Genomic DNA, 24,535 nt, shown 5'->3' with positions numbered 1-24,535 from the left:
CGAACTGGAAAGATTGTTCCGGGATCAGCTGTGGCTGGGAGTAAGTAAACTAAATCTTGAGAGGTATTGATTTCCCCCCTCGCTTTCTCTTCTTTTGTTAACATTTAAGTGGTGTTGTGATCTGTAGGATTACTTTTATTCTGAGAATAATTTCCGTCTGTCTTCATCTTGTAACATTTGTGTAAACAGCAACAACGTCATTTTGAGTGACAGTTGTTAGCTAACGAACTAGCATTCTGGGAAGCCCAGTGGCTGTGTTTATGCCTCAAGGTAGCCAGCTAGGTAAACACTTCCTGAGTTGTTATTTTACTGATCAGAGCACCAGAGTTTTCGGCGAATGAAAAATGTTATGTAATTCAGCCGAAGTGTGTGTAGTCACTCGGCTGTTGAATTCAAGATCAACGACTCATCCTAGCTGGAACTGCTGATAGCTCAAATCTATGTCCCGAAACAGAAGGCAACTCCGAATAAGCCAATTGTGGTTATTCCTCTGACGAAGTGGATTTGGTTCTGACTTCATGGTCAGCTGTAGCTTTAGACTTGTCATGAGGCGCAGTAAACGCTCGTTGATATCTGACAGTTGAAGTACTTGCGATGAAGCGAGTAGAAATGGGGAAAGGCACTATCGTCCGCGTCGGTAATGAGTGAGGTATTCACAAAGAACCTTTAACCCGTATGTTTCACCGATTTCGTTCTGATACGCGTTGCTCTGATTTTGCAGATTCATGTACTCTGACAACAATTATGTGAACATGTATCGGTGCTGGTGAGCTTTGATCCCATTATACGCTGAAAGATGCCTGCAGTATCTACTGGTGTAAAAGATCTCTATCTGTCCACGTCACTGGGGGAACTGAACAAGAAGGCAGAGATTAAACCGGACAAGATCAACACGAGACAGTAAGAACTCAGAATCTTCTCAGTGGTTCATGCTGTGAGATTAACAGACAGTTCATCAGAAACTCCGTGGCCGTAGAGTAACTTTAACTTGTCGCTGTGTTAGTTATGTACAGAGCGCCTGCAAAATCTTTAAAGCGGCGGAGGAGTGTCGGCTGGACCGAGATGAGGAAAAAGCCTATGTTTTGTACATGAAATACTTGACGGTGTATGATCTCATTAAAAAGAGACCCGACTTCAAGCAGCAACAGGTAAAATCTTGTTTCTGTCCTTAAGGTAAATCCCCAGTGTCCAGGTAGAACTTTACAGTTCTTCTTTGATACTGCAACATTTTTGTTTATTTTCCTGTGTCTTTGAAGGACTATTTCCTGTCTATGCTTGGGCCGACCAGCTTCAAAAAAGCCATAGAGGAAGCAGAGAAGCTGTCTGAAAGCCTGAAGCTCAGGTCAGTGTCACAACACTTCCCTAAAATATCTAAGGCTTTTGGCAGTGGCTCGGTCAGGTATTGCTCGTCTGAGATTTCAGCATTTTTCTTTTTCCTTTAGATATGAAGAGGTAGAAGTGCGTAAGAAGCTTGAGGAGAGAGAGAAACAGGAGGAGAAGAACAGAGCGGCTGAGAAGAACAGAGCGGCTGAGAAATTGGAGAAAGATGCAGGGCGAGCCTCACCAAAAGGAACATCTGAAACCAAGAAGGAGAAAACGGTATTCCCAAACATTTAAAGCAAAATGGTATTCCCAAACATTTAAAGCAAAATGGTATTCCCAAACATTTAGAGTAAAACGGCACTCCCAAACATTTAGAGCAAAATGGCATTCCCAAATGCTTAGAGTAAAATGGTATTCCCAAACATTTAGAGTAAAATGGCATTCCCAAATGCTTAGAGTAAAATGGTAGTCCCAAACATTTAAAGCAAAATGGCATTCCCAAATGCTTAGAGTAAAATGGTATTCCCAAACGTTTAAAGTAAAATGGCATTCCCAAATGCTTAGAGTAAAATTGTATTCCCAAGCATGTAGAGTAAAATGGTATTCCCAAATGCTTAGAGCAAAACGGTATCCTGAAATGCTTAGAGCAAAACAGTACTCCCAGAAACCTAGAGCAGATATTCACAGCCTTATGCAACTGAATTCCTCTGGTTCTCTTGACATCTTCAGAAATGACGTGTACAGTAGTCCATTCTGCCACTGTTAATAATTAGTAGCGGAATGCAGTGTTTTTCAAAGGTTAAGAAATATTCTTCCTGGCTGCTGTCAGCTTAATGTCTTCAGCCACTGTTCTGAGGCAGAGTGGTTTGTGCTGTTCTTTTCTGAGGCAGAGTGGTTTGTGCTGTTCTTTTCTGAGGCAGAGTGGTTTGTGCTGTTCTTTCCTGAGGCAGAGTGGTTTGTGCTGTTCTTTTCTAAGGCAGAGTGGTTTGTGCTGTTCTTTCCTGAGGCAGAGTGGTTTGTGCTGTTCTTTTCTAAGGCAGAGTGGTTTGTGCTGTTCTTTTCTGAGGCATAGTGTCTTGTGCTGTTCTTTTCTGAGGCAGAGTGGTTTGTGCTGTTCTTTTCTAAGGCAGAGTGTCTTGTGCTGTTCTTTTCTGAGGCAGAGTGTCTTGTGCTGTTCTTTTCTGAGGCAGAGTGTCTTGTGCTGTTCTTTTCTGAGGCAGAGTGGTTTGTGCTGTTCTTTTCTGAGGCAGAGTGGTTTGTGCTGTTCTTTTCTAAGGCAGAGTGTCTTGTGCTGTTCTTTTCTGAGGCAGAGTGTCTTGTGCTGTTCTTTTCTGAGGCAGAGTGTCTTGTGCTGTTCTTTTCTGAGGCAGAGTGGTTTGTGCTGTTCTTTTCTGAGGCAGAGTGTCTTGTGCTGTTCTTTTCTGAGGCAGAGTGTCTTGTGCTGTTCTTTTCTGAGGCAGAGTGGTTTGTGCTGTTCTTTTCTAAGGCAGAGTGTCTTGTGCTGTTCTTTTCTGAGGCAGAGTGTCTTGTGCTGTTCTTTTCTGAGGCAGAGTGGTTTGTGCTGTTCTTTTCTGAGGCAGAGTGGTTTGTGCTGTTCTTTTCTGAGGCAGAGTGGTTTGTGCTGTTCTTTTCTGAGGCAGAGTGTCTTGTGCTGTTCTTTTCTGAGGCAGAGTGGTTTGTGCTGTTCTTTTCTAAGGCAGAGTGTCTTGTGCTGTTCTTTTCTGAGGCAGAGTGTCTTGTGCTGTTCTTTTCTGTAGGTTAAAGGGGAACAGAATGATATGAAGAGTGGATCCCCCAAAGGTGAGGGAATCACCCAGAACAGATGTATGAAAGTAAAACAGAAAATATAACTAACCCATTTAATGGATCTCCTGTAGATTTTCAGACATGTCAGTGGTTCCTTTTTTAATCGGAGTGTTTGTTTCAATGCTGCGTCAGGAGGTATCTCAGCTGAAAATCTGTTCCGCTTGATGAAGGATCCTAACCTCAGCTTGATTGTCATGGATGCCAGATGTAGGACAGACTTTGAGGAGTCACGGATTCAAGTTCCATCACAGGCCTGTATCAGCATCCCTGAGGACGCCATCTCTCCAGGGTACGACCCTCTCACTGCACTTATAACACCCAGGGCCTACTCAGCCAGTCAGCTTCGCCTGCAGTTATTACACTCAGGGTCTTAGCCAATCACGTTCATTTGCAGTTATTACACTCATTCAGGTCTTACTCATCCAGTGTTTATTCTCATTAGAATAACAGTCAGTCAGATTGAGTCCAAGCTGCCCGAGGCTTCCCTAGAGCAGTGGAAACGTCGGGGATTTGTCGATTACATCGTCCTCTTGGACTGGTTCAGCTCGACTGCAGATCTCAAACTAGGAACCACACTCCAGAGTCTGAAGGATGCCCTCTATAAGGTGACGCACAGTCTTACCCCCCTTTTAGTTTTTGTAAAGCCTATGACTGATACGTCCTACAGTATAACAACACCCCAGTCTGTTCACTTACACAGTTGGTCATTTGCTAAATGATGTTTCATTTGTTTTAACTGACAGTATAATCCCTGAATAAACTACAGCTCTGAATCTACGTCATTGGTCACATCCCTCTCTGTGTTCAGACCCCTCCTGTTTCCCCTCCCACTGTACCATCACTGCCATATTCTAGCAAAACTGGATTCCTTTCATGTCTGTGAGACATATCCATTTGAGTTGCTATATTTATGACACAACCTGCAGTTCTTGTCCTGCCAGGTCAGAAATTAGCTGCATTGTTACTGATGTGTTTTGTGGTTGACACGGGTTCCAGTTCTGTCTGGCTTTGTAAGGGAATGTTTTTTCAGAGCACCAAACATTCTGTGTGTTGAGTTAGAGTAGCGCTGTAAGAGCCCATTCACTCAGTGTGTGTCAGTGAGACAGTGTGTGTCAGTGAGACATCGTAAGAACCCACTCACTCAGTGTGTGTCAGTGAGACAGTGTAAGAGCCCATTCACTCAGTGTGTGTCAGTGAGACAGTGTAAGAGCTCATTCACTCAGTGTGTGTCAGTGAGACAGTGTGTGTGTCAGTGAGACAGTGTAAGAGCCCATTCACTCAGTGTGTGTCAGTGAGACAGTGTGTGTCAGTGAGACAGTGTGCTGTAGACTCTGAAGACTTTGTGTTTCTGATACGAGTGCCCTCGTCTTCTCTGTCCTCTGATTGAAGGTTAGGAGTCATGTCCTTTACTGAAGTGAAACTGAAGGTGTTTTCCTGTCATTAAGATCTCTTTTGTGTCTCTGCAGTGGGACAGCGTGACCATCCTGCGCAGTGAACCTATGGTACTGGAGGGAGGCTATGAAAACTGGCTCCTCTTTTACCCAATGTACACGACAAACGCTAAAGTGAAGCCTCCGCGGCAGCAGGCGCCCAGTGTCATTCCACAGTGTGAGTTTTCCCATTTCTTCCCATACCAATCCAGGACTGACGTATGGATTTGACTCTGAAAATAATAAACTGGTTTTGTTTATCGTCCCATATTTGTTTTTGTAAACAGTGAATTTCAGTTACCCGTCCCTCACGGAGCCTAAGCCTGTTCCTCCTCCAGAACCAGAACCAAAACCTTCGGGTGTTCAGGTGAACGGAAGGGCCACGGAGGAGCCCCCCCAGAATGAGCCTGCTGCACCCCCTCCTCAGCCGCACGCTCCTGAACCAACCCCTCTGCCTGTCTCCACGACAACAGAAAAAGTTAAGATCACTCCCATCCAGCCAGAGGTGACCACCAAACCCACCCCTCAGGTAAGACATTGCCATTTCGCTCCGGTATGAATCAGGCTGTCTTCATCTGTGTAGCTGTGGATAAAACCAGTGACTAACAATCACACTTACCGCAGATCGACCGCACCAAGAAACCCTCTGTGAGAATACACGACGGCGCGAAACCGAACACCGAGCCCTCAGTCAGGGACCTCCAGCCACCACAGAACGGACCTGTCATCCCAGACCGGTCCGTCAAACCCGCGTTTGAACCCACCGGCCCCCTGTCCGAGGAAGAGAAGACCCAGATTCACGCGGAGACGGCCAACCTGATCGAGAAGGCCAAGAGAGAGCAGGAGCAGCGCAGGCTAGAGCGCCAGGCTCAAGAAGAGGAGAGAAAAGAGAGAGAGCAACGTGCCAGAGAGGAGAGAGAGAGACAGGAGGCGCTGGACAAACAGGAGAGGGAAGAACGGGAGAGGAGAGAGGAGGAGGAAAAGAGGCAGCAAGAGAAGAAAAAGCTGGAGCGTCAGAAAGCGGAGGATGAAGAAGAGAATGGAGGAAGAGGAGAGGACACAGTGAAAAGAGGAGAGAAGGACCAGGCCATGGACACGCAGTCAAAGAGCGCATCTCTGGACTCACCTGTCCCCAACAATATAGTCAGTGACATCAAGGTGTGTTACCGTCTCTGAGGGGCAATGCCATTCTGTTTTCATGATCAGAAACACTGATGATTTGTGGCTTAAACCGGAGGTATAAAAGCTCTAGTGACCCAGGCGGCCTGCAGGGCGCGGTTTCTCCCTGCGTGTCTCTGATTGGCTGCAGTGCACACGCTTGTGTCCCAGGTAGAAAAGCTTTTATAATTTAGTGATGAGGAAAACCTGCAGGACTCAGGAGCTGAACCCTCCTAGCATAAATCGTCTCTTTACGTTTTCACTCGTGTCCCAGGGATAACGTGGAGAAGAGCTGAACACTGTCAGTTAGTGTAGTGAAGAGCTGAACACTGTCAGTTAGTGTAGTGAAGAGCTGAACACTGTTAGTTAGTGTAGTGAAGAGCTGAACACTGTTAGTTAGTGTAGTGAAGAGCTGGAACCGAGAGGCAGGAGTCGTAATTCAGTGAATAATAATCCTGAGTGTTCGGCAGTGCTGTGTGGTTGTCTGGTTTTGACGGTTTCTTGACGGTTTGTGTGTTTGGTAGCGTGAGCCCCTGACTCGAGCGCGCAGTGAGGAAATGGGACGCACCATCCCTGGCCTGCCTGACGGCTGGATGAAGGTATCTACGTTAAATCCTCGCAGCATTGCATTACAGCAGTCATCCAATCTCTGGCTCTCAGCCTCTTATGAAGGGCTGCTTTTGGTGTCATAAGACATTGGTTAACCTCAGAACTGATTTTTGGTTTTTTTTTGTCTAGTTCCTGGACACCGTGACGGGGACGTACAGGTACTACCATTCTCCGACCAATAGGGTGCACCTGTACCCCCCAGAGGTGAGGGTGCCCCAGACCCCACCTGCCACGCCCCCCACGCCCAAACAGAAGCCGGCGCGCGCGGTGGAAGCGGAGCAGGAACGGGAGCAGTCGAAACTGAAACGCTCGTACTCTTCACCAGACATCACCCAGGCCCTGAACGAGGAGAGCCAGAGGAAACCCACGCCCACACCCACCATCAACAGAGACACTAAGTAACACGTTTCTCTAAAAGAACACTCCCTTTGGCTCTGTTTTAGTCCCTGTGCTGGTTCTTGTTTCAGATGTAGGTACTGCATGTGTGTTTTGCGTGACTGTTATTCTGCCGACTGCTCTGACCTCCAGGCCCATCTCTGCCACAACCTACACCAAGGTGGAGATCTCCCGACCCTCTGCCGCCAAGATCCGCAGCCTGAACCCCGTGTTCGGGGGCCTGGGCCCCTCCCTGACCGGCCTGCGTAACCTGGGTAACACCTGCTACATGAACTCCATATTACAGTGTCTGTGTAACACCCCCGCCATGGCCGAGTATTTTAACAAAGACTACTACCAAGACGACATCAACAGGTGAGACCGAAACGTGACGAGATCTTGTTTTGGTTTTTTTACAGTGCATAGCTACACTCTCTGTGTGTGTGGGGGTCCATGTACCTCACACTATGCCGTTTGTTGTTTGACACACTGCTGAGGTATGAGGAGTCTGTACAGAGCAGAAAACACTGACAGGGATCCTACATATAGATTACGCTGAAGTTCACTGATCGATAGTTGGTCTTGTCTAGAAATTCTTTCCACAGATGGGACAGCATCTCTTCTCACAGTCTGACATGCAACCTCTAAGAATGTCCTGTTGCATTCTGCATCGACCACTCTATGAAAAAGGCGTGTGTGTGCTTCGGCCGTGTGTGTGTGTGTGTGTGTCGCTGGCTGAGTTTTGGGATCTCAGAATGCCCTGTGTTTGGTGCTGTGTTTTTGTGACAGAGCGAACATTTTGGGTCACAAGGGAGAGGTGGCTGAGGAGTTTGGGGTGATCATGAAGGCCCTCTGGTCAGGACAGTACAAGTGTGTCAGCCCGCGCGACTTTAAGATCACCATCGGCAAGATTAACGACCAGTTTGCCGGCTATGAGCAGCAGGATTCGCAGGAGCTCCTGCTCTTCCTGATGGATGGGCTGCATGAAGACCTGAACAAGGTAAGACCTGCACCATCACCACATCATTACCACCATTTCCACAGAGTAACAATGCACAGTCTACCACTGAGTTTGGCATGAAAGAACGCACAGGTGTAGATTTAAGATTTAGACTGAAGCCCATGTGTTCTTTAATTGTTGTTTATTTACAGCATTTGTTATTGTTTTCTTCTTTCTTTTTTTCTTTGGTTGTCATTTTGGTGGCAAAATTAGAGAGTAAGTACATTTGTCCTTCTCCACACTGAGCTGTTCTGTTTTGTGTGTGTTGAGTGTGCATTGCATCTGTCTGGGTTTGGGGCTTTTACAAAAACTATCTGTCATGTCAACCCAGAACATGTTTCATTGTAAAAAAAAAAAAGCAAAAAAACCAAAAAAAACCCCTAAAAACAAAAGAAAACAAAAGAAAAATCATGGCGGTGGGTTGGCTCTGTGCTGAAGGGTTCCATACAGAACAAAGAGAGAAACAGAGAGAGAGAGAGAGAATGTGTCAGCTTTGGCCATTGTAAAGGCCATTGTAAATTCATTGTGTCATGTGGAGAATATTTGTGCTCTGTCCCGCTCTGTGAGGCAGTGTGTCTGTGAGCTGGCGTGTCTGTCAGTCAGCGTGTCTGTGACCAAATGTGACCGTGAAGCTGTGTCTGTGAGTAGGTATGACTGTGAGCGCGTGTGTCTGTGAGCAAGGGTGACTTTGAACCAGTGTGCCCGTAAACGTGTGTCTGTGAGTAGATACGACTGTGAGCATGTGTGCCTGTGAGCGCGTGTGTCTGTGAGCCGGAGCGTCTGTGAGCAGGCGTGACTCTGTCTTATGAGGTGCATGGTCAGAGCCTGCTCCACATCACATGTTTCCGGCCGTTCAAAATGTTCAGCTTCCTTTGCTCATCAGTGCTGCTCAGACCATGGTGGCTCTGTCAGTGGACAGTAACGCTGCTACTCATCTGTTCAGTAATCATTCAGATGTGGATGTGGGTTTGAACAAGTTGCATGGTGGAACTAAGTCTGAAACGTTGTAGTGGGACAGAAGTAATGTTATGATCGTAACTGGTGCTCTTAAATGTCTTAGTGAAGCTAAATCCATGCACTGTTAAAGGAATAACTCTCCTCCTGTACTGTTTTGCATTTAGTATCTATTCAAATCAGTGTTCTTTTCCTCTCAGGCTGATAACCGGAAGAGATGCAAAGAGGAAGCCAACGATCACCTGGACGATCCAAAGGCGGCTGAACTGGCCTGGAGCAAACACAAGCTCCTCAACGAGTCCATCATCGTGGCACTGTTCCAGGGTCAGTTTAAATCCACAGTCCAGTGCATGACCTGCCACTGCAAATCACGCACGTTTGAGACATTCATGTACCTGTCTCTGCCGCTGGCCTCCACAAACAAGTGCTCTCTGCAGGTGAGTGTTTCGCAGGTCTGTGCTCCTTACACAGTGAAACATGCTTCATGGAGTGGAGCTGTTCTCTGAATGCCAGTGAAGACGTGGTGCTGGAAACCAGTTTCAGCTCTGCACACATGCACCGTGCATCTGATCCTGTCAGAAGAGCTGTTAAAGTTAACTGTACCCATCCCTTTCAGACAAGCCACTAAAATAAAAAAAACACCAGGTTATCATAATACAAAATGAACAATGTGTTGAACACAGCCCCATATCAGGCATAAAAGGGGAACGTCTCTGTAAGGTCACGTGTGTGTCAGCTCCTCCGTCGCTATGTTTGTTGATGTGAGGTTTGTTCATGCAGTGCTTGATTTGACATTGTCACATTTAAGGCATTGCTCTGAAGCAACTTTTTTATATCTTTAATATATTTGCAGGATTGTTTAAAACTGTTCTCTAAAGAGGAGAAGCTCTCAGACAACAACAGAGTTTACTGCCGGCACTGCAAAGCTCACAGAGACTCCACCAAGAAGCTGGAGATCTGGAAGGTTCCACCCATTCTGCTTGTGCACTTAAAGCGGTATGTGGTTGAGCAGTGTGTGTGTGTGTGTGTGTGTGTGTGTGTGTGTGTGTGACGTGTGAGGTATAAAAGCTGAAGAAGTGTGGGGTCTGTCTGGTTTGAGGCAGGTGTGTGTCTGTATGTACTGTATTCTGAGTAGTGATCCTCTCTTTCTTAGCTTCTCCTATGAGGGAAGATGGAAGCAGAAACTGCAGACGTCTGTGGACTTTCCCCTGGAAAACCTGGATCTCACACAGTACGTCATCGGACCCAGGCACACCTCAAAGAAATACAACCTCTACGCTGTGTCTGTAAGTTACCTGTACACTGTGTCTGAACACTGTGTGTGTAAGTAAGCTGTACACCTTCTCTGAACGCTGTGTGTGAAAGTAACCTGTACGCTGTGTCTGAACACTGTGTGTGTAAGTTACCTGTACACTGTGTCTGAACACTGTGTGTGTAAGTAAGCTGTACACCTTCTCTGAACGCTGTGTGTGTAAGTTACCTGTACGCTGTGTCTGAACACTGTGTGTGTAAGTTACCTGTACGCTGTGTCTGAACACTGTGTGTGTAAGTTACCTGTACGCTGTGTCTGAACACTGTGTGTGTAAGTTACCTGTACACTGTGTCTGAACACTGTGTGTGTAAGTAAGCTGTACGCTGTGTCTGAACGCTGTGTGTGTAAGTTACCTGTACACTGTGTCTGAACACTGTGTGTGTAAGTAACCTGAACGCTGTGTCTGAACGCTGTGTGTAAGTGTCCCTCCAGGGTTTTGCTTTACGTGTCTGTGTGTGAGTGCAGGACTCTGACTGTTCCTCTCCCCTCTCTACAGAACCACTACGGTGGTCTGGACGGTGGACACTACACGGCTTACTGTAGGAACGCTAGCAAACAACGCTGGTTCAAGTTTGACGACCATGAAGTGTCGGAGATTTCCACATCCTCCGTCAAGTCGTCTGCCGCCTACATCATCTTTTACTCGTCTCTGTAAAGGAGACGCAGTGACGTGGCCTAGCAGGAGCTGACCACTGCATGTGTGCAACACTGCTCCAGCGGAAGAAGACAGCTTATTATAGAAGGACCTGAGCGTTGAAGGGCTGTGTGGAGTGTGTGTGTGTGAGTGCGCGCACTCTGCCTGACGCTACCAGACACACCCACAGGGTACTGCTGCTCCCTGCAAAGAGCTTCTGTTTAAGAAGCCTTATAAAGATCCTAAGTGTTTATCTGTTTTGTTAACGACAGTGGGGAAAGAGGAGTTGACCTTAACTGAACGCTGTAACTGGTCAAAGGCCAACCTTATAGCTATGCCTATGGAACTTAACATTATAATCCAGGCTTTAAAACCTAGATGGTTGTAACTGTAGTGCTGGATCCCTGTGAATCTTTCTGATTTTCTTCTGTCTTGGTTTCAGCCTTACAGCCCTCTTTCATTACTAACCGCAAGCCTCCTTGCTCTGTGAATATTCTAGAAACTGAAAACGGAAAAAAAAAAAAAAAAAAAACCTAGGACAAAAATATGTACATACCACACATAGATCTTGCACATGAGTGTCCATAAAACAAGGGAGAGGTGTTTATTTATGAAGTGACCAAATTCTGCTTTAGGAACCGAATGTGAAAAGCCAAGCATTAGCCTTTGAAGTGTTAGCGAGATTCGCGTGCACCGCTTCCTTATGTTGAGATGGACAAAATATTAACATTAAGACATCTGTTTTAACTGAATCAGTCAAATTCATTGGACCAACGCAGTCCTTAATGAGCTTAACAAGAGGAGGCGAACTATCGATTTTCTTTCTGTTGGCTACGTTAAATGGAATCTTTAATCACACTGCTTTACCTCAGAACGCTGCCACGGCTTTATATCACTATCAGAAATGTACCGATTTAACCGCACAATGTTTATGTGAGATAAAAATGTAAACTATTCAAAACCATTGACTCGTTTGACTTTAATATCTTCATTTTCAGCCTATCGAAAGAGACGGATTTACCTCTGGTTGGGTCATGTTTTATGTTGTTTGCTTTTTGAATACTGTTGACACGTCATGACGCCATAACGTGAATGGTTTAAGATGCTGGGAACATCAAGAGTTAAAATTTATCTTCCAACGAATGGTTCTGAGGAATTGTGCAAATGTATTCTATTGTTCAGAGAAAATGTGACTAAAAACTTCTCACAGAGGCGTAATCATTCCGTAAGAATTAGGCTTACCTTTAGTAAAGATATTTTAACCTGCTGGAAACCTTAACTGAGGCGACAAAAGAATAGGTTAACAGCACAGAAAAAAAGAAACAAATTTAAGTTTGTTAATTTAACCTTTTCCCTTTTTCTCCGGACATATAACTGACCTCGTTCCAATCATTTGTTTGGTTTAAAACCAGATTGTCAGCGATTGTGCTGAACCCTTACACAGCTTAGGTTCAATAAAAATGCTCCCATGGCGCGTACACACTAGAAATATATATATCGGTATTGTCATTATCTCTGTTCAAAATAAGAACTGTATCTTGCGAAGCCCCTCGGAGAACTTAAGGCCTTGAGTTTCAAGATAAACTGTCCTACAACATGCTAATACTGATATCCTTGTATCATGAATTTCGCTTCATGTTAAAGCACCTTGGCGACGTTCACCGGACCAATCAAAAGGAAACCAGAAGCACACTTCAAGAAAACCTTTTCCTTACTCCAGTTTGTGAATACCATTTTAATAGTGTACCGTGGAAGCATGAAAGTTAGCACGAACTTCGAAAAGGTAACATCAGTCTTTTTAGTGCTTAGTTATTATTCACGATGGCAGGTTCTATATTAACTACTCAAAATTTGAATTTGAATCTCCGTGACTGCACACACGCACTGTGAACAGTAAGCAGTACCCGGTGACCCAGCTGCGACAATAAGCCAGAAGAACCGACGTTCTGTTTTTCTGTCGGCACCGTGAATGATCTATGCGGGCTTCTATATTAAGCGATAGTGGGTGCGATCCAGGTGCTGCGTCCTCAGTAGGGATGTGTATCTCCATCAGTGAGACCGATGCGATACACGTCTCGATTCCAGCGATCCGATACATGAAAGACAGGACTACATATGAAGCAACTACTATGCATACGATATGATTCACCCATGCAGTGCGATTCGACACGACTTGATCCAACACAATGTGATTCAACGCGATACAATGCGATGCAAGAATATGATGCTATCAAATTCAGTAAGGTACAAATGGTTTGATTTTTATTTTTTGCTTCTTTTTAAGCAGACAGCAAATCATAAATTTACTAAAAAAGTGCCTCCAACTTGTGCGTGACAAGGCCGACTTGACGAGAATTGGCCACTGACAGCGGTGGAGATGAGAGAGAGCGCTTGAGAAACAGTTTGGAGAGGAGGAATCAATCTAAATATAAAATTATTGGTGGGCCTCTAGTAATAATTATATATAAATAAATCGGATTTTACCGATGCAAAGATATTAGAAACAATGCATCCCGAGTTCATCCAAAAATTATATCCGGTGCACACTTTTTTAATCGGAGCAACCGCAACGTGAATTTTTATGCCGGGGCTGTTCTGACCAGTTGTACTACCTATCGATATGTGCCACTCAGCGGTTCTGCGCATGCGCTTAACGTTGGCGTTCGGTTAGACTCTGATTTGAGCGATCTATCGGTTCCCGCTAAGGTAGCAATTTTCGACAAAACTGCACAACTCGCCAAAACATCGTTGCACCGAATCGGTGAATTTTACCATCCCTATCCCTGAGATTAAAAAGACAACAACTTCACTTTTCACACGAACTAGCTTCTAACCGATTTGGGATAGATCATAACTGTTTTTAATGAGTATAAGTTGTTATTTGAAATCCGGAAATCAGGAGGAAAATGTGTGTATGTCCTAGTAAAGACACTGTTTTGGGAAACAACAGGGTGCCTTTATCCACTCTACAAACCACTCTTCCACCCAAATACAGAACTGTTCCATGTTTAGTTCATGAAAAGCACGAGCCAGATCCTCTTTTTAACATTTATTTAGGCTGTACAATGCGTTTTCTGTTTGTACTTTCAGATTTGGGTGAAAGAACCAATCTAAACCGATTCATAACCCTGGAATCCTGGGTCTGTGGAACCTCCGACGGGAGTAGAAGAGGATGTAGGCACTCGGCGACTGGATGAGGTAATCCTGAATCTCGGTTACCATGGCATCATCAAACTTATGCCAGCTGTGAGTGAGGGCGCTGTGGCAGTAGGCTACGAAATGCCCTGAATCCAGGTCGCCAGTATGGTTCTGTGGGTTCGAGAGGCTGGTTTGGCACATGCTTGACTTTGAGATTATTATTGAGCCCTGTTCATGTAGGTCACCCTTGTGCACCCCCTATGGGTAGAAAAAGGCTACTACAGTCTGTATTATCCATACAACCCAGATAGGTAAATGGCATTTGTGTTACTAGAGCAAGAACTGGAAAAGGCTTCACTGCTTAGGAGTGTGTTTGATTGTGGTGGAGATCGACTGCATTCCCACTTACTGTTCAGTTTGGCTAATAGGGTTGAAAGAAAAAAATACAGTGGATTGCCTTCCATTTTTACACTGATTCACTGGTTTCAACATTGATTTAAAATAAATGAATGTATGGGGCATTTTGAGTCCACCCATGGATCGCTTAGTTATGTCTAAAACCAACGGTTCATCTTTCTCCAGCCGTGACTAAACAGGAGCCTTACCACCACACCATAGAGGAAGTAGTCCGAGTGCCAGGTGGAGGGCTTGGATAAATACGGCCTCAGATCCAGGCTTTCTAAAGAAAAGAGCACGTTTGCTCTCACCTTCCTCTTCACAGAGCCCTGACAGTCAAAACTGAAATAGCAAAGCAGTCATAAAAGAGCTTCAACGTGCGTGTTAAGAGGAGTTGACTCGTTGTCAAAGTAGCTTCATGATAAAGTCAAAGTCACCACAGAAACCTGTTCAGACAAATGAACTGGAACCATTATCTGTGATCCTTTGGTGTGAGGTGCGCTAATCAGACATTCACAGTCTCCTCTTGTGAGTTACCCACCGTTTTAGGTGCAGGACCAGTATCTCTGGAGGCTTGAGCATGGTGGTGACCACTGCTGCGTCCCGTTTTACCCCACACTCTGGGCACAGCATTTGGTCACTGTTTGTCAGAGTGCTCTGCTGAAAGAACACAGCCAGGCAGTCCTGTCCAAACGACACAGAGAACAGCTCAAACTCAAACTCCTGTCCAAACGACACAGAGAACAGCTCAAACTCAAACTCCTGTCCAAACGACACAGAGAACAGCTCAAACTCAAACTCCTGCCAGAGCAACACAGAGAACAGCTCAAACTCAAACTCCTGCCAGAACGACACAGAGAACAGCTCAAACTCAAACTCCTGCCAGAGCAACACAGAGAACTGCTCAAACTCAAACACCTGTCCACGTGGGCTGATGAATAGTCTGATATCGAATTAGGCCACAGACATTGTGAGTGGCCATGGACGTTGGTGTCACAGCTGTTCAATTTTCTTTGGCCAAATATTGTGAGATTAAACAGATTGGTCCAACATTAAAGCTTGTTTCGTTCAGAGACTGTGGGGTGTGTGTGTGTCCGTGTGGCCCTCACCCTGAGTGAACACTTGTAGCTGTCTGTGGGTATGGGGAGGGAGAGCATGGTGAACACTTGGTTGGCCTGTGTTTGGTGTTCGCAGCACATGCACAGAGTAACGTAACTGAGCTGGCCTTCAAACAACTGAGTGACAATGGTGGATTCCCTCCCCAGGCAAAGGGCTGTCCTGTCCTGCCCTGAGTCTGAGAACAGCACCAGCTTTTTGCCTCGTTTCTGCACATCCACCGCAGTCGTCATCTTTAGAGACAGAGACATGACATTCAACATTCAACACAGATGGGACAGGACCTCAGGGAGACATAGACGTGAGCTGTCTGACCCCTGACCTTGCTCAGGTTGTCGTGCAGGGCGTTGAGGAGGAAGAGGAGCAGCTCCTGCGAGTCCTGCTGGGAGTCGTTGTTGAACTGTGGGTGCAGAGCACATACGCTCAGTCGCATTTCTGCAGGAGGCCAGCTGCCACCCTGGGCTAACCAGACATGCTCGAGCAGTCTGAGGAAAGCTCCAGAAACCTCATTCTGCCGCCTGGAGGAAAGAGAAAGAAGCGTCAGGGTGTGGTGAGTGACTCCAAAGAGACAGATAAGACGGATGGATATAGAAGGAGAAGACTCACGTGGACAGCTTGTCCCTGATGTGTGGGGTAAAGAAGTGTTCTACCAGAGGAATGGTGCTACACAGACACTGGAGGACAGCGTTCATGTAACAGGAGTTTCCTGAGTTGATCAGACCGCAGATGCCTGGCACCCTTCTGGTGCCCAGCTCCCCGTTTGATTGGCCCTCATCCATCACGGTCCGCTTAGGACCGCTGAACCACAACAAAACATGTTTCATATGGAGACAGTTAAGAACTGTGCCCTCTCACGTGACGGAAATGTTTAAAGAAGAGACTCTAAACTGGGACTCAGCATACCTCTCAGCGGCTGTGAGTGTGCAGGGAAGGGTTTCTCTGGGTTTCTCTGGGTTTCCAAAGCTGCCCGAGTCTTTGCACAGACAGTCATTTACTGTAGACAGGCTATACTGTTTAATTCAGTTCAGTTCAGTTTGATTTCTATAGCAATTTTTTACAATCAAAATTGTCTCAAAGCAGCTTTACCCAATGCCTGTTTAGGCATTCATATTAATTCTGAACACAGAGAGTGAGTGTTTTTCAGATGAAGTAAAATGTGGTTATGGTGACATGGAGAAAGACACGGTCTAATCTGTTGTGAAAACTCGAGGTAACATATCAAAATCAAACTCACCTCTTTTCCCTATCCTCCATGGATCTCCATAATCTCATGACAAAGCTTTATCTCTAAGGCCCTTATGACATCATCATGTTCTTTAAAAACTGACATCACAATAACCAACAGAAACACACCAGTACATATTATTTATAAATCCAGATATTTTGGATTTCAGTTGTGTTTTGACTCCTTCTCACATAGGGTGCAGAACAACACACCTTCAGTTTAAATTAGTGTGACATTTTGGGCCCTCACAGGGTCAAATTTAAAAAAGAAAACAATCAGACAAACAAAAGAACACTCTTAAAGAATCTCAGCTGCATTTTATTTTGTTCAGTAAAATGCAATATTAACTGACAGTTTTTGCATAGAAGAAGGAAATCAGACACATACACACAATGCACAACAGCTTTAGTTATCCATAGCCATTACATTACTTAACAACACAGACAGGGTCACGGAGAGAGAGAGAGAGAGAGAGAGAGAGAGGGAGAGAGAGAGGGAGAGAGAGAGAGAGAGAGAGAGAGAGAGGGAAAGAGAGAGAGAGAGAGAGAGAGGGAGAGAGAGAGAGAGAGAGAGAGAGATGTAGTAGTGAAGAGTTGGCAGGAGCATTTCATAAATCTGTCCATGGAAATAATTCTGACTGAACATCATGTGCACTCCCTGTGTTTCAGAGTGCACAGTCATTAACAGAACTCATTCCACACACACATTCCCGAATGCTTCCTTGTTCAGGATCCTGCTCTACTGGAGAACACAGTCCTTCTCCTTCTTCGTCACCTTCCCAGCCTCACCACCGTGACTCACCTGTTTCACCATCTCCACAATCTGAAACACACAACAGGTCGCTGAGGAACTGGCTGCATCTGTCTGCAACCTCTTCTCAGCCAGGGTGGGGCCCTCACTGTCCCTATCACCTTAAATCAACCTCAACTCTTTCAGGAGAGAAGATTCACACACTAAATGGAACATTTACTTACCAAGTATCTACTGATTACATTTTTATTAGAGAAGAAAGACAGGTTTTGATGTGGTTCCATCTCAGTTGGGAGTGTCGAGCTTTTTTAAAGGGTTAAAAATCTTTTAAACCACAGAGCTGAAACGTTACAAGCCTCAGTATTCAGGCTGTACTGCTGAACTTCCTGGTGGCAAGTATGTAAAAATACAACCTCAGAATAATAAACTGATTTGCCTAAATAAAGATCACATTCCTCCTGCATTTACATGTTGTCATTGTATCCAAAGTGATCAACAGAATCGTACATCGAATAGACTTAAATCTACATAAAAAGTACATAAGACTGTTACCAAGCACCAGAACCTCTACTGGAGAAGTCATTTACAGTGTTGTAAATAGTGGTGTGTATATATATATATATATATATATACTCTTCATACTTAAAACACAGAGAAGAACAGTGAAGAGCTATACAATGTGCTGAGCTGTCTCACCTCCCGGGTATCGGGGAACGCATTCATCTCCAACTTCGAAAAAACAAGTTTGCCATTTATGGTGACCTCAAAACTGCCTGTGAAAATCAGACCAACGGAGCAAAGTAAGAGGACAGAAGATCTGTTTACATCATACAGTGACTTTTCTTGAGGTCATTGTGTCAGGTTACAGGAAGAATACATAAGAATGAGAAACCGGAAAATTGACTTTAAATATTTGAATGAAATATCTACATTCATTCAAAATATACATATAAATATTAGGTTACACCTAAAATTACATTTCATGTGAGTGAACAGGACACATATTGTGACATTCAGCGTAGCAAATAGTAGAACAAGTCACAGCTGATGTGGTGCATACGTATGTGCATTTCCATATGGACAAATATTGCAGTTTGTGTTTTGGTTATAAACTTAAAAACAAGCACTTATGGGACTGAAATATAGGAATGTTATAATTCGAGTACAAGTTTCAGTTACGTCGTTAATAGTACGACGCTAAGTTGTGCGGTAAAGAAAAGGCAAAGCTTACTCCTGCGCCCGACGTGGCCCGTCACCTTCACCCCGGGTACGGCTCTCTTTACCTCGAAAGCCAAGTCCCGGTAGCGCGAAGCAAACCCTCATCCCCCACTGTCAAACACCATTTAAAGACAAAGTTGTACTCAGTTACCGCTACCAACGTCTGTCATACACCAGGATGAAATTAAACATACACACACGCAGACGCACGCACAATAATAAATGAACATCGGGAAACAGCCAACAGAGTATAAAATTTGATTAAATACGGCTCTCGGATTTCTTACCAGTATTCTACGTGCACTTTGACATTCATGTTGAAAGGTTTGGTTGCGGAGTACGCTCTTCCAGAGGGCGGTTCAGGTATGTGATCTGCTTTGTCACTGTTGACACTTTTGAAGAACTATCAACTTCCTGCTCACAGGTGACTAAAGTTGTCCATCCTGTGCTGGGAGAATGAAAGGTGCTTCATTCAGGTTCATTTCCTTCAGCTCAGTTACTCTGTTCACTCAGCCGACAGGAATAACAGGAGTGAAAACAATTCCCATTTTTAGATGCTTAGTCAAACACATAAACCTCTCTTCTCATTAACCAAAAGCACTACGGGCATCTGTAGAAATGTTAATCATGAGCACCTTTAAGTTTAAAAATATGTCAAGATGCAAACTTGTTAAGAGTGTGAATGGAAGAGATAACATATCACATGCTGATAATATTCCTGGAATCAGAAGATGGCGTTTTTTATATGCAGGATCTCTTCCTAACCCCACCCACTGAGACCTACAGGCCCTACTGAGACTAGCCACCCCCCACTGAGATTAACACCCACCACTAAGACTAAAACTCACCACTGAGACTAACACCCACCACCGAGACTAACCCTCCTAAACTGAGACTAAAACCCACCTCCACTGAGACTAACACCCACCACCGAGACTAACCCTCCTAAACTCAGACTAAAACCCACCTCCACTGAGACTAACACCCACCACCGAGACTAACCCTCCTAAACTCAGACTAAAACCCACCACAGAAACTAACCCTCCTAAACTGAGACTAAAACCCACCACAGAAACTAACCCTCCTAAACTGAGACTAACCGTCCTAAACTGAGACTAAAACCCACCACAGAGACTAACCCTCCTAAACTCAGACTAAAACCCACCACAGAGACTAAAACCCACCTCCACAGAGACTAACCCTCCTAAACTGAGACTAAAACCCACCACAGAGACTAACCCTCCTAAACTCAGACTAAAACCCACCACAGAGACTAAAACCCACTTCCACTAAGACTAACCCCCCTAAACTGAGACTAAAACCCACCACTGAGACTAAAACCATCAAACAAAGGAGGGACAACAGAAGACAGAAGACATTAGATAATAAACACAGGAGTCATTGTTTTTGAGTTATGAAGTCCCCGAAAAGACCCACTGCACACTCTGATGTGCTTTTTTGCCTTTTATTAGTTTAAATGCTATACAGTATAAAATGTATACAGTAATATAGCTTTACATTTCACAACTGAACACCCCAGCATAAAATATTCTTGTTTCTGAATCTGTGAGGTTCGTGCCAGACACCGGTATCGATGAGATAACAGATTAAAATTCTCATACATGACAAAAATGACAATAGTACCTTTGTAACATTAGAAATTCACGGTTGTGTTGGTGGACATATGGCCTCAGTGTCAGACACATCAAAATGACACGGAGTTTACTCCAGTTGCATTGCAATCTGCCCATAATTTACAGGATTTTATTCATGTGTTTTTATCATTATGAACCACAAAAAGCCATAACACAGAGCTCTCTACACGTCATTAAACGCTTAAAAAAAAAGTCTCGTGATCACATTCTGTCGTAGATCAAATCTCTGGCCATTTGAATGTGAGCAGCTCCTCCCTTCAAAAACCTACTGTAACCAAAAAAACACAAAACAAATAATGCACTTAAAATTGCTTTTTTTTTATACAAGGCAACTTCTCATAATTCATACTAAATATTTTACCCCTATATACAAAAAGATTGTACCACCTATATAGCCACTGTATATATTTATATTCATGTATAAAGTTTAAAAATAAAAATTGCCCCATCTCTCCCCATATATACATTTTAAAACACAATTTTAATTTTGTTCTATTTGCCAGACAAATGAACTTCATATTCATAACGTAACATCCAAACGTCCCTGTGTTTTCTCTCAGTCAAATAACGAGTAGACTTCACATAAAGCCACAACACGCAGATGCATGTCGAGCGTGCTCTACAAAAACAGAGATGAGATTCCAGTTGTGTTGATGATGAATATTCTTCTCTCTCCTCCACTGGCCAATGAAATCACAGCATTAGGCGCATAGAATGCCTTTGCTCTTTGGCAGAGCCTCCTGGGGGGGCGGGGCCTCCGGGAGGGGCGGGGTCATCCTGGCTTAGAGTAACTTTATCGGGCGTGTAATCGTTCCTCTTCAGATCTAACAGAACGAGAGATGACGTCGTGTAAGACAGTCACGGTTTTCTCATAAAACACAGCACAGATCACAGCAATGTGTTTCACTGAGCAAGCCAATACTGAAACCAATAAGATGCCCAGTAAAGTCTTAATGGGTTTATAGAAGTTACCAAAACAAATACAAAGCACCCACAGACTTATCAGCACGTCTGCACTGGTCCGAACTCATAACCAAGGCAGGAAGAACCAGGTCAAGACTCACCAGGAAGTTTGAGTTTGCGGCAGCAGGAATTACAGTGATGTTTGGCTCTGAAGTTTCTGATTGCATCATCACCTAGGTTGGCCGGCCCAAAAACCATATCATATGACCTGACACACACACACACACGCACACACACGCCCGCGCACAAAGACACACACACATACAAGCACACGCACACACACGCGCGCGCGCACACGGAGTTATGAGAAACATTTGCAACACTTAATTACTGTAGACACCAGAGGGGTGCTCTAGAAAGTGGGTTTAGTGAAAACTGCGTTAGTTAAACTCAGAGTAAGTAGTAAACCTCCTAATAGAACAGCCCTATGGCTTCATTCTCCTAGCAAAACAAAGCCATAGGGCTCTTCTATTAGGAGGTTTCCTACTTACTCAGTGAAAACTCAGCGTTGGTTAACTCTAAACCCACTTTCTGGAATACCCCCTGGTGAAAAACAACACATTTAGTCACGTATGTCAGCGGCCAAAAAAAGAGAAATAAGTGGATATATTTACCCCTTTTCACCACTTTTGATAACAGAGGGATCTGTCAGAATCTCTCCAACACCTAGAGAATGAATCCATGTTTCCCACAGGTGAGCAGTAGTGACAGAGAGTTTGTCAGACACTGGAGTAATTTACATTTCACTGTCTTACTTCCCTAATCCTGTCTTAAAACAGAGAACTACACTCTCACAGGCTGCAGAGTCAAAATCCTTTATTCTAACACACACACACACACACACACACACACACACACTCGCATGCACACACACACAAACATGCACACACAGACGCACAAACACAGACACAAACACGCACATACACACAGACACACGCACACAGACACCCGCGTACACACACACGCGCGCACACACACACACACGCACGCACGCACGCACGCACGCACACACACAAACACACAAACACGCACACACACACAAACACGCACACGTGCACACACACACACACACACACACCCACGCGCGCGCACACACAAACGCACACACACAGAGGGATTATGTCCGTGAAAACTCTGGGCAGAAGCATCTCAGTGCGTTAGTCTGAATCCTCCTTAGTCAGACTGATTACCAGCACTGAGCACTCGACCGCTGCACTGTATGTGATCCAGTGTTGAGAGAGTTCTCCCCAAGAGACTAGGCACATGAAGAACATCTGGATCTGTGCGTGTTCACACCATTGTTCTCGTTCTATGACATGCAATCTGTGGAGGAGCTGAGAGACCTAGAGGTGACACAGAAGTGTGTGTGTGTGTGTGTGTGTGTGTGCAACGCTGACCTTGAAGGTCCAGGACGAGTAGTTCTCCTCTGGTGTATTCATAAGACCAGTGACTGAAGGCCAGCATGGTCTCCTCCAGCAGGTTTGTGGGGACGATTTCATCTCCGTTGTTGTTGTTGAATTTGCGGAACTCTCCGGTGATGCACTCCTCTATAGCGAACCACTGTCCCGCAGAGTGACAGTACAACAGAAACACCTCCAGGAACCTGCAGGGCCAGCACAGGCAGACGGCATTTACAGAACGGCAGAGAACCCCGGTTCCATACAACTCCTGCACAGAGAACCGCGGTTCTGTACAACTCCTGCACAGAGAAACTGGGATCTGACTTACCTGGGAGAGTAAGGAATGGTTTTGGGCCTCATCTGATTGAAGGTAAAGGTAAGTTTCTGAGCAGCCCGCTGCTGCTGGATCTCCTGTACACAACAGAGATTAAATGTACTGATTTCCTGTACACAACAGAGATTAAACGTACTGATTTCCTGTACACAACAGAGATTAAACGTACTGATTTCCTGTACACAACAGAGATTAAACGTACTGATTTCCTGTACACAACAGAGATTAAACGTACTGATTTCCTGTACACAACAGAGACTAAATGTACTGATTTCCTGTACACAACAGAGATTAAACGTACTGATTTCCTGTACACAACAGAGATTAAACGTATTGATTTCCTGTACACAACAGAGATTAAATGTACTGATTTCCTGTACACAACAGAGATTAAACGTACTGATTTCCTGTACACAACAGAGATTAAACGTACTGATTTCCTGTACACAACAGAGATTAAACGTACTGATTTCCTGTACACAACAGAGATTAAACGTACTGATTTCCTGCACTCAACAGAGACTAAATGTACTGATTTCCTGTACACAACAGAGATTAAACGTACTGATTTCCTGTACACAACAGAGATTAAATGTACTGATTTCCTGTACACAACAGAGATTAAACGTACTGATTTCCTGCACTCAACAGAGATTAAATGTACTGATTTCCTGCACTCAACAGAGACTAAATGTACTGATTTCCTGTACACAACAGAGATTAAATGTACTGATTTCCTGCACTCAACAGAGACTAAATGTACTGATTTCCTGTACACAACAGAGATTAAACGTACTGATTTCCTGTACACAACAGAGACTAAATGTACTGATTTCCTGCACTCAACAGAGACTAAATGTACTGATTTCCTGTACACAACAGAGATTAAATGTACTGATTTCCTGTACACAACAGAGATTAAATGTACTGATTTCCTGTACACAACAGAGATTAAACGTACTGATTTCCTGTACACAACAGAGATTAAACGTACTGATTTCCTGTACACAACAGAGATTAAACGTACTGATTTCCTGCACACAACAGAGACTAAATGTACTGATTTCCTGTACACAACAGAGATTAAACGTACTGATTTCCTGTACACAACAGAGATTAAACGTACTGATTTCCTGCACTCAACAGAGACTAAATGTACTGATTTCCTGTACACAACAGAGATTAAACGTACTGATTTCCTGTACACAACAGAGATTAAATGTACTGATTTCCTGTACACAACAGAGATTAAACGTACTGATTTCCTGCACTCAACAGAGATTAAATGTACTGATTTCCTGCACTCAACAGAGACTAAATGTACTGATTTCCTGTACACAACAGAGATTAAACGTACTGATTTCCTGTACACAACAGAGATTAAATGTACTGATTTCCTGCACTCAACAGAGACTAAATGTACTGATTTCCTGTACACAACAGAGATTAAACGTACTGATTTCCTGTACACAACAGAGATTAAATGTACTGATTTCCTGCACTCAACAGAGATTAAATGTACTGATTTCCTGTACACAACAGAGACTAAATGTACATAAAATTACATACTGCATATACACCAATAATTGCGATGTTGGTGAAACTGGAGAGTAAACAGTAAACATCTTACTACACAGATTCCACATGACTTCACAACAGACATACAAGTTCCCTTTTCTGACTGAGCTACACTGTGGTTCAGGGCTTAGTGCAGCTCTGGTTCTCCTTCCTCTTTGTGA

At 44.4% G+C, this 24,535-nt stretch overlaps 3 protein-coding genes and 1 long non-coding RNA gene across 4 annotated transcripts in view; 1 reads left to right on the top strand and 3 right to left on the bottom strand.

The window, feature by feature from the left end:
• usp8 (ubiquitin specific peptidase 8) lies at window positions 1-11,502 on the top strand. The gene is made up of 19 exons (XM_030765878.1): window positions 1-40; window positions 722-900; window positions 1,004-1,148; window positions 1,257-1,342; window positions 1,443-1,599; window positions 3,081-3,123; window positions 3,262-3,418; window positions 3,572-3,734; window positions 4,596-4,737; window positions 4,847-5,088; window positions 5,184-5,717; window positions 6,242-6,316; window positions 6,456-6,724; window positions 6,855-7,076; window positions 7,491-7,701; window positions 8,856-9,092; window positions 9,509-9,651; window positions 9,809-9,941; window positions 10,464-11,502. The coding sequence occupies exons 2-19, from the start codon at window positions 797-799 to the stop codon at window positions 10,620-10,622; spliced, it is 3,222 nt and encodes a 1,073-aa protein (XP_030621738.1). The 5' UTR covers window positions 1-40; window positions 722-796; the 3' UTR covers window positions 10,623-11,502.
• A 2,219-nt stretch (window positions 11,503-13,721) lies between these two features.
• On the bottom strand, window positions 13,722-16,505 carry LOC115829191 (putative ubiquitin carboxyl-terminal hydrolase 50). The gene is made up of 7 exons (XM_030793256.1): window positions 16,486-16,505; window positions 15,858-16,049; window positions 15,574-15,769; window positions 15,245-15,460; window positions 14,677-14,819; window positions 14,345-14,477; window positions 13,722-13,910 (listed from the first exon to the last, which is right to left on the bottom strand). Exons 1-7 carry the CDS (start codon window positions 16,503-16,505, stop codon window positions 13,722-13,724), a joined length of 1,089 nt encoding a protein of 362 aa, XP_030649116.1.
• Window positions 16,506-17,049: 544 nt separating this feature from the next.
• Window positions 17,050-18,793, bottom strand: LOC115806145 (uncharacterized). The gene is made up of 4 exons (XR_004025113.1): window positions 18,732-18,793; window positions 18,458-18,555; window positions 17,923-17,999; window positions 17,050-17,298 (listed from the first exon to the last, which is right to left on the bottom strand). It is a non-coding gene; the product is annotated as an uncharacterized LOC115806145 (long non-coding RNA).
• Window positions 18,794-19,902: 1,109 nt separating this feature from the next.
• trpm7 (transient receptor potential cation channel, subfamily M, member 7) overlaps window positions 19,903-24,535 on the bottom strand; it is a 31,053-nt gene continuing 26,420 nt past the window's right edge. The window contains 5 exon segments of the mRNA XM_030793226.1: window positions 19,903-20,923; window positions 21,164-21,270; window positions 21,677-21,728; window positions 22,460-22,665; window positions 22,791-22,873. Coding sequence (XP_030649086.1) covers window positions 20,793-20,923; window positions 21,164-21,270; window positions 21,677-21,728; window positions 22,460-22,665; window positions 22,791-22,873 — 579 coding nt within the window. The 3' untranslated portion in view covers window positions 19,903-20,792.

Source organism: Chanos chanos, chromosome 2, assembly GCF_902362185.1.
Source record: "Chanos chanos chromosome 2, fChaCha1.1, whole genome shotgun sequence".
NCBI lineage: Eukaryota > Metazoa > Chordata > Actinopteri > Gonorynchiformes > Chanidae > Chanos > Chanos chanos.
Note: the sequence above shows the minus strand (reverse complement) of the source record. Positions and strands in the feature narration are given on the sequence as shown.

Excerpts from the sequence above, each read along its gene's own strand:
- usp8 (XM_030765878.1), top strand. The coding sequence starts at position 797 with ATGCCTGCAGTATCTACTGGTGTAAAAGATCTCTATCTGTCCACGTCA. Across the intron at positions 1,343-1,442 it reads TCTGAAAGCCTGAAGCTCAG|ATATGAAGAGGTAGAAGTGC; the intron begins GTCAGTGTCACA and ends TTTTTCCTTTAG. Across the intron at positions 1,600-3,080 it reads AAACCAAGAAGGAGAAAACG|GTTAAAGGGGAACAGAATGA; the intron begins GTATTCCCAAAC and ends TCTTTTCTGTAG.
- LOC115829191 (XM_030793256.1), bottom strand. The coding sequence starts at position 16,505 with ATGGAGGATAGGGAAAAGAG. Across the intron at positions 14,478-14,676 it reads CTGGTCCTGCACCTAAAACG|TTTTGACTGTCAGGGCTCTG; the intron begins GTGGGTAACTCA and ends TTGCTATTTCAG. Across the intron at positions 13,911-14,344 it reads ACTTCCTCTATGGTGTGGTG|AACCATACTGGCGACCTGGA; the intron begins GTAAGGCTCCTG and ends TCGAACCCACAG.